The sequence below is a fragment of the Hylaeus anthracinus genome, unplaced genomic scaffold (assembly GCF_026225885.1).
Source record: "Hylaeus anthracinus isolate JK02 unplaced genomic scaffold, UHH_iyHylAnth1.0_haploid 11981, whole genome shotgun sequence".
In the NCBI taxonomy this organism is placed as follows: domain Eukaryota; kingdom Metazoa; phylum Arthropoda; class Insecta; order Hymenoptera; family Colletidae; genus Hylaeus; species Hylaeus anthracinus.
The window spans coordinates 7,831,107-7,840,921 of NW_026534329.1; the positions used below are offsets into that span (position 1 = coordinate 7,831,107).

The window sequence follows — 9,815 nt, forward strand, 5'->3', positions numbered from 1 at the left end:
TATCGAAAAATGAATTCTTTAAATCAATTTGTTGAGTAGTTACAAGCATTTATAATCATAACAATCATGCTACACTAATATGGAATGGTCAAGAAACAAACTTTTGTTGTTACTTTATGTACACATTTGCTTATATTATTCCATCTTGATGAAAGTTACAATCCTTTATAATCATAACAAATAGTTACAAGCATTTATAATCATAACAATCGTGCTACACTAATGTGCAATGGTCAAGAAACAAACTTTGGTGTTATTTTATGTACACAATTTGCTTATATTATTCCATCTTAATATACAATAAGTAACTAGAATAAATAACATTCGAACATATCGAAAAATGAATTCTTTAAATCAATTCGTTGAGTAGTTATAACCATTTATAATCATAACAATCATGCTGTGCCAATAAATCTGTCCACCACTATATTTGTTGGCCATGTCTGCCACCAGTCGATCACGAAGATTTTCGCAGCAACAACTGGTCGCCGATAACGTAGGTTTCCCCGACAGATTCCAGCACGCGAGTGCATGGCAATCTCGATCGAAGCGTGGTTGTAACTTACAACTTGTAAGGGTAAACGGAAAAGGAGTCTCCGTCGAGTCAGAAATCCGGTCAGAACCGAACATAGTTGCCGATGTTTCGACGCTCGGATGGCATACACAATTCGAAACCACGCTGAGCACAGACGCTTAGCGAGTGTTTGCGCGTACACGCGCGTGCGTTCCTCTGCCCCGGAATCAATTGAGAAATAAGTCTACAGAATTCTCGCGTCCGGCTCTACTAACTCACTTGTACTTTCAAGTTACTCGTTCAATTAGCATACCGGGCAAAATTTCGCGATTCCACTCGGGAAGTAAGTTCAGTCCTCGAGTGTTTCCTCCGAAGTCGATGAGTAATTAAAAATTATTAAGTTGATCAAAAAGAACGTTAACTACTTCAAACCTAGCACTTCGTCGAGTTTCGGATTCACGCTTTACTGCTTTCTTCGATTCTTCCCACTGCAAAAAACTTACAGGTCCTCGATCATAGATTCGACGATAGTGGTTGCAAACCGACTTACTAGAATACAGGATAGGCAAAACTAATTTATTATTAACGCGAAACTAATGTCATAGCTCAGCGACCAATGCAATCAAACGCTTACACGATCCATCAGCTCAACGACTAATGTAATCAATCGCAAAATGTATCCGTACTCACTCACTTCCGTTTGATTACATTGAAAAATGAAAAACGAAACCAGAATGGTTTTCAACCATTAAAAACATATAAGCATTTTCCAACTTGCTGAAAAATGTAACGACAAGTGAATTTTGCTCGACTTGTTTACTTTTCTCTTCTTCCATAGTTAAAATGTACGTAAAAAAAGGAATAGACGTATGTGGGATGAACTATTATGCGAGCCATACAATATTGCTTAAATTTGTTTCGACATTATTATAAATACTGCGACTCTGTTTAAAGCAACTAATGGGTTCAGAAAATAATGTATTCGACCTTTCGATTCATTTATTTTTTATCAAAACAACTTTATAGAGGTCGAGATAACGAAGAGAGAATTACATATGGAGAATCTATTAATAGAATATAAACATTAATCAAAGAGTGATATGTCGTTAATCAATTTAAGAATATTAGGGGAAAAAAGTAAAATTTTTATAAGTAAAAGACGAAGAAAAAACAGTTTGGAAAAACGATTTAAATAAAAACTATTTCTATAATTAACAATCAATTATCTTACTTTACTGCATTGGGTAAGATGACGAATTTGCACCTATAATAATAATAGTATTATATATAATAAAAAAAATATTTTCTTCCTCTGGTTTGTTTAGAAAATTACTTTAACTAAATTTATATTCAATAAAGAATACGTTACTTAATCAGAATAAATTACGAATTGCAACGGAATGTTCGTATTGAAGTAATAAATGATTATTTTGCTCAAAGTCATCAACTTACCTCGCTTCTCTATATTAGACTAATTTTGTTGAGCACTAACACCGCCATTATCTGCTACTAAATTCGAAGGTACTTCTTCTGAAGAATTTTAATGAATATTAATTATTCGTGTAATGTAAATTCTACATATCACCCTGTTACACGGCAGAAAAATCTTAGATTAATCGATATTATATCGCGTTTGGTACCATTTTCATCAGTATAACATCAGGAATTCGGTAGTGCAATTTGCTTCTTTAACTTTTATAAAACACAACAAAAAGTGAACATATCATGACAAACATTTCACACGTTGTTGCTTGGACACTTTGAGGTCCGTCGCGGGTTAAAGTCGGCACGCGTGCGCTTTGGATGGTTCCATCCATAGTTTATGGCTTTCAGTAATCACCCGATTTCACTCCATATGCATCGTATTATTACGGGAGTAACGCCGATGGATTCCTTACGTTTTCCTAATGAAAACGTTACTAAACACTATGTCAATCGGACGGTTTTTAACGAAGACAGGCAAAAAGCGTGCAAATCATTTTTTCCGTATAATTTCCTTCTAAATAATCCGAATTGTATCGTGTCTGGTGCCATTTTCATCGGGATAACATAAGGAATCGATCGGTGATACATTCGTTAAAATCCGATAAGAAACACGGAAAATGATGGTCGACCTTCTTTGGGTCTAGTTTGCTACGTCCATTTTATGATACCGTTGTTGCTCGGCGGCGGACTAACACGTGTACTCGGAAAAGCTTGAAACCGTTCGAGTTGCCCGGATCTTTCGGGCCGCTTGGTTTCTTCGGACCGCTCGATTCTATTCGGGTAGCTTGAAAAATTCAAGTTACTTGGTTTCTTTCGGGTAGCTTGAAAAATTCGAGTTACTTGGTTTCTTTCGGGTAGCTTGAATCTTTCAAACGGCCCTACTTCTTCATACCACGTATCCCCACCTGGCCCCCGTCCTCGGTGCGGCAACATTTACCGAAGACAGAAAGTGGAACGCGATTCGTTGGGAACATCAGCTGGCGTGTTAGTAGTCACGTGGCACGCGAGACTTGTTGACGCTCCGGTGTATCGTTCCGCGATCTTTTCGATCTTTCATGAATGAAAAATTTCGTACAGCACGTGACTCGCGATAAAAGTCCACGACGGACCAATTCCTGGAACCGTTCCTAACCGTGGAACCAGTTATTCTTGGAATTCTCGTTTGCTGCGGTGAATCACTTTCCACTTTCTTCGTACTTGCTATTTAGAAGCCCCGCGTGAATCGTAGCGCCCACGTGACGTTGTAATAATTCACCCGGCGAAATTTCAACTGGAATCTCGATGTCTCGTTAACGAAGTTAATGAAGTTAACGAAGCATCCTTTTCGTGAGAATCGAAGCGGCGGCGATTGTTAGAAGTGGTTGGTAACGTTTGATTGGTGAGTGTGTGCAAACATACCAAGTAATCGATGGAATTCCGTTGTTAAATGTTTTGAACGAAGAGGAATCGCGACTGACTCTCGAGCTACGGAAAGCATGCATCAATATTTGAAAAGTAGGTGAGTGACAGACTTAGAAGAAAATGTATCTCTTGATAAACAACGATAGTATTTTTTGCTCTGATACGCATTCGTCGATAACAGCGTTACGAGAGAGATTAATTGTTGGACTTTCCAGGGCAATGAATAGTTTTCGTGGCATTTTCCACGGAACTAGTAGTAGTCTAATATAAGTATATATAAATTTATAATGTACATATTTTTTATAATAATAATACACATACTCTTATTAAATTGCCATGATGGCAATTTAAAAAAATGATCGCAGTTAATATGGTTATTCAATTTATGAACAAAAATAATCTGTTGATAATAATGTTAACTGAAGTTGAGTCGCTAATAACCACTAGTAATTAATGCGACTCTGAACTTGTATTTAAAGAAAAAAAATACGTGAATATGTAAAATAAAATATATAGAATATAGAACTTGCAAATAATACGTAAATGGTATTCACTACCTGCGTCTATTTCATGGTCTTATTTCATCATCATCATCCATATTCATGTAGCAATGTGTTAGGTAACAAGCAATTCAATTTTTAACCATCTGATCAGTTATTTCAATCATTGTTTGAAATTAATTTCAATTCTAATTGTTGGAAATAGATTTCAAATGAAATGAACATTTAATTGTTGGAAATAATTTGGAAATTAATTTTGTTTGAAATTAATTTCAATTCGAATTGTTGGAAATGGATTTCAAATGAAATGAACCTTTAATTCCATTTAAAATTATTTTTAAGCAATGTTAGATAACAAGCAATTTAATTTTTAACCATCTCATCAGTTATTTCAATCATTTATTCAAATTAATTTCAAATGAAATGAACATTTAATTGTTGGAAATAATTTGGAAATTAATTTTGTTTGAAATTAATTTCAATTCGAATTGTTGGAAATAGATTTCAAATGAAATGAACCTTTAATTCCATTTAAAATTATTTTTCAATTGGAGTTACATTCAATTGCCATACAAAAGTGAGGATTAATTGTCAATTATAATTGTCAATTGTTAAAAAGCATAATTATGTATCATACATAATATCTATAATTAATATCAGTTTACTATGAAAACTAAAATTTGACTGTGTCGTATATTTCTACTTTACATTACTACAATACTTTGATAAAGTAGTTTTATGTGACAAATTATAGGCTGTTTTATTTAACTTTATCTAACAATGAAGTAATCAATGATTAATACGATATTATATAAGAGGATCTAAAGTGATAATTAAAACATTTAATGTACAATAAAATTAAACAATTTCTCGTAATAGTACTTTCTTCATTTGATTTTTATCAAAATAAACAAAATTCACTACTAGAAATGGAAAAGAGGGTAGATTGAAAGGATTAATGCGACGTATAGTGTTTACTTGCTTAAAATTTCTTGCAATACGATATTATTAATACGATATTATGGAAGATAATCTAAAGTGATAATTAAAACATTTAATGTACAATAAAATTAAACAATTTCTCGTAATAGTACTTTCTTCATTTGATTTTTATCAAAATAAACAAAATTCACTACTAGAAATAGAAAAGAGGATAGATTGAAAGGATTAATGCGACGTATAGTGTTTGCTTAATTAAAATTTCTTGCAACGAGATTTGAATAGATTAGATCAATAATTAAAACCAAGTTTTCCTCTAAATGTGTCTGATATTATTCTTTATCTTTTCCTTTTACACTTGGCCAGTCATTTTATTATAAAATTAAGCTAAAAGCAAATTGTAAACAAGTTTCTGCAGTACGTTTCGGCAATGCCTTATCGCGATATGTTTCGCGCGGTTGATATTAAATTAGTTGCATTGGCGAACCGGTATGTTCCGGTTTTAGTTGACCTTAGTGACTTCACTCTTATCATAGCGGTTCTCAAGCCATTCTACCATTCTTCGTTTCGTCTTCAGTGATAAAAAATAAAATTGTACTGTAATGTTCGTGCGAACCGCGTTTCTATTGTCATCTTACACTTACGTCGTTTCTGTTCACTTGAGATCTAAACAAACAAAATTTATAATTAAAAAAACAATTGGCAAAATCGTGCGGAAACAGAAAGTGACTGGGGATTTACAGAAATTGGTCCCACTGTTAAAAAAAAAAAAGGAGGAAAAAAGAAAAAAGAGTTACAGGATTCGGCAATGTTTAAATTATTATACTTTGCTGTAGTTTACAAGACGATATGTACTATAATAGATAGGTAATGCATTTATGGTGTATGTAGATAAACGTTAAATATATTAAAATGATAACGACAATGTTTTATTATTCATAAGAGAACGTATCCTGCGGATATTTCGCATGCATATGCGATAGATGCATAAAATCCGTAGTTTAGTAATTTACCTAGTGAAAGTATAAAGAGTTGGATAAAATATATAAAAAATACAACAAAATTAATTATAGAAATCTATAAATAGAATGATTATAGATAACGAATAAAACCAACATGTAGAAATTTATTCGCCACGCTCGTTCGATCGAACATTAACGTTTGATCTCTTTGTTGTGAAATATTTCATAAATTTGAAATTTTTATAGAGAAAGTCACGAGGATAAACAGTTATTTATATTCCAGTCAGTTATTTTTATTGTCTTATTTATAGTTTGAACCATCTCTGTTTTCAAGGTACGCAAACAAATGGCGTACCGTTGGCTCGTGATTATGGTTATACGTGGTTTATGCAAGTCGCGTGTAACCTCGTTCCGGTTCGCGCTGGATTTTCTATGATGAAACAAATCATTATCTGTAAATGAATTGCAAGAGGTACAGTTCACGAAACCACTCGGACATGTACGAATATATTCAGCAGTGTTTATTGGTTTACCACATTATGCACGCATCTTCTTTTTCTTCTTTTTAAATTGTCTATTGTCGATTATTGAGAGGATGGATTAACATTCAAGACGATATCCGAACAAGAAAGAAAGAAGCATATTATTATAATGATTCTCACAGTATTTCATTGTTATTAATAGACTGAGGGTCTTTATGCATTTAAAGGAAATTGGAATGTGCTAGAACTACAAAATGTAAACAATATGCAAGGATATAAAAAAGATTGAACGAAAAGTTCACGTTATGATATTTGTTATAATATTTCTTGAAGCCATTTTCGCGAAGATTTCATTTTGCATAAAGATCCGCAATCTAGTTATTAATAACATCGGTTAACAAATTTGCTGTTGTCATCAGTGAGACCGTCGAAAAAAAAACTGGAAATTAAAAAGCTTGAAAGTTTGGAAAATCTGAAGTTTCTTCTCCGTTATTCGTCATATTTTTATCCATTTCTATTGGTAGTAGTGGCAAAAATAAGCCAATATGTTATTGGATTTTTTCATTTTCGATATGTTTCATAAAAATTTCATAAATATGTTACAGTAAATGTTCCATAGAATAATTGAATGACCAAACAGGGAAACCAATTAAGCTGTCAACAATTTTGAAGCTATACGTATGTACTTTTGAAAGTCAATACCTACAGGGAACAAAGCTCGTCACGCACTCGAAAGTACTCGAATCACAAAATTTTCCATGATTTTACTAAAACGAACAAAAATTAAACGATCAATAAATTAATGCAGGTAATAATTAAATACGAAAGATCTTTTCAAAAGCTACAAAATGATGTATAACACTTGCATATTAAGTTATTTCAATGACTTCAGAAAATTGCATAAACTGAACAACATAAAAAACACACGAACTTTTGGTTCGCTCTAATATACTGCGCGGAATCCAATAATCGTGAAAAATTTTGTCATAAAAACTTTTTTTGGTGATTCTAGACTTTAAAAAAGCAGGGGACTCGCAAAAATATTCAAAAAACCAATATTTTTATTGATTCGCACTGAAATCGGTGCGCGAAATTCAGTACAAATAGTTAAAAAATTTTGGGAAAATTATTTTCCAAGTTTTCGGTAAAAAAAACCGCTTTTGGTACTAACAACATTGGGAAACTACCTCAGGAAAATTTTTTAAAGCAGAAATAACACCATATTCGGATTCAGCACCCAAAAAACCCTATAGATACCGAATTCCGTGATGATTGGATAATATTTTTTTTATTTCCTATAATACGCTGAGGAATTGACCAAAATCGTGACCGAAGATTAACTTGTCAACTTTAAACGTCCATAACTTCCTCAATTCTCAACCGATTTATTCAACAAATACGCCGTTGGAAAGCTCTTTTAAAGGACGATAAAAGTTATTCAGTGCTAAAAAACGCTCAGATGGTTTTATCACCCTCAAAATTCGGGTCAAAGATTACAAGCCTCAAAAACACTCGCGAATTTTTTTTGAAGCTCCTACATTTTCGTAGCGGGTCACCGATTTTTTTATGGGTACCTATTATGAAGGTGGACATTCAGTTAAAATTTCATCAAATTCCCATTTAAGGTTCTGAAGTAAAAAAATAAATAGTTGCAAAAGCTGAAAATTTCAAGGTTACCTTCTGATTTTTCGATCAAAAAATTTGTATTTTTAGATCTCGCCCAAAATATGCTTTTCAACGTTTTTCGGATCGAGAAACGCGTATCTGAAGTCGGTTTCTTGATACAAAAATTTTATCACGTGGTTTACTTGCAAAACTCTATACTTCCTTGGGTTTGGGGCCTTATTTTCGCAAAACTTGCTTTTTTACAATTCAACTCCATAAATAAGGTGAACACATAATTACTCACACATTTTCTAGTAACGTACCACTTACAAAATTGAAACGCATCAGCCAATAAAGCTCGAATAATTATGCCTGCTTAAAGTAACACTAACGTTTTTTTGCAACTAAATTTTTTTGCAACCGCCGTCCCCTATTATTGAAAAGACAAATATTGCAGTGACGAAGGTTGAGAAACGCTGGAATAAATTATAGTTAATCGTTGGTCGGTTGGTTGCGTCACGAAATCTCAATCAATGAACGTCGATAACGGAAACTAGAATCTGTCGGTTAATATTGGATAGGAGATTCTCTGATCGAAGACCGGAGCCGATTTGAATAGCATTTCGCCGGTGTAAACTTAGCGAGTGGTAAACAAACGCGTTAAGATTGCACATGCGCCGAAAACGATGCATTACATCAGCGTTTCCCAATCATTTTTAATCGCGAAATACTTTTCATCTCGCGACGATGAGACGATACTTTTTTATATGTACAGTTTATTCATAGAACGCTTAGTTTCGAAAATAAAAATTAAAAATTTAGATGTTCATTGGGAAAAATTGAATTTCAGAGAAAAAGGTCTTCTGTGTTTTCAATTTTTATCTCTGTAAGGTGATATTTTTTTTTAAACTCGATTGCTCAACTGTTATTCTCTTTTCTTCAAGGTAACAGCAACAGAATCAAAACTCTAAGAGAACTCATGAAAAAAGTCTTTTAAGTTTTTAATTTTTATTTTTACTTACAGTACGTTGACATATGAAATGTTATTTCTTCGTGCTACTTTTATTTTTGACCTGTATATCTCGATAAAAAAAAAAGAATACACGATTGGTTCAGAAGCGATTATTTTGTTTCTTAATTTTTGTCAGTAAGTGTACGTGTACTTATAATTATAAAACCATTACTTTTTTATCTGTACACCCTCCAATTCCGAGAATCATTATTATCATCCCTATCTAATATTGGGTTGGTGTAGTAGGTGAAGTAGATGGCGAATACGCTCCAGAATAAACAATTAAACATGTTTCTGTTGAATTTTTATGTTTCTTGTTTCATAATAAAATTAAAAAAGAGAATGGCGGATAATTATGCACCAACTAAATACAAGACAAATACTTCCAAGAAATAGTATGGATCACCCATGCGTTGCTTAATTAAACAGGAAATTTTCACGCCTCTTAGAGAGGATTCATCATAGTTTTTAAAATTGTCGACGCGAGATTTAAATGGATTTCACAAAATTGGAGATGAGTGACAATTGCGTCTCACGAAACGTGCGAAAAAAGGTTTGTATTGCGCTGAGTTATCGCACGCCAATAAACTGTGCGGAAAACGTGCTTAGAATGATTCGAAATTATAGCAAGTGTTTCTTGTTTGCTTACAGCGAAGCCTTACTCGCTCTGCCATCGCTGACGGTTTTCAAGCAAGAAGCACCATCGCCTGAAAATCAGCAAAATTCCAAGTAAGATTCAACTATTCAATACAAATTCAAAATTCCACTCGATATAATATCATTCATAATATTTTGAAATTCAGGAAATAATGAATGTATCTTTATTATATATCATTATTCGCCAGTCCCAACCGAGTTGCTTATTTCGAATACTGTATTCTCCGAAACGATACTGTCAGTTGCACGTAGTTTGTC

At 33.2% G+C, this 9,815-nt stretch overlaps 1 protein-coding gene across 3 annotated transcripts in view; it reads left to right on the forward strand.

Moving 5' to 3' along the window:
• The first annotated feature begins 3,038 nt into the window (after positions 1 to 3,038).
• Positions 3,039 to 9,815, forward strand: part of LOC128885444 (transcription factor CP2) — a 33,029-nt gene continuing 26,252 nt past the window's right edge. For 2 of the 3 annotated variants that reach the window (XM_054139495.1, XM_054139496.1), the window contains exons 1-2: positions 3,039 to 3,497; positions 9,552 to 9,629. In XM_054139495.1, coding sequence (XP_053995470.1) covers positions 3,475 to 3,497; positions 9,552 to 9,629 — 101 coding nt within the window. In that variant the 5' untranslated portion in view covers positions 3,039 to 3,474. The remainder of the gene's footprint in view (positions 3,498 to 9,551; positions 9,630 to 9,815) is intronic. The other variant, XM_054139497.1, reaches the window with a different exon arrangement.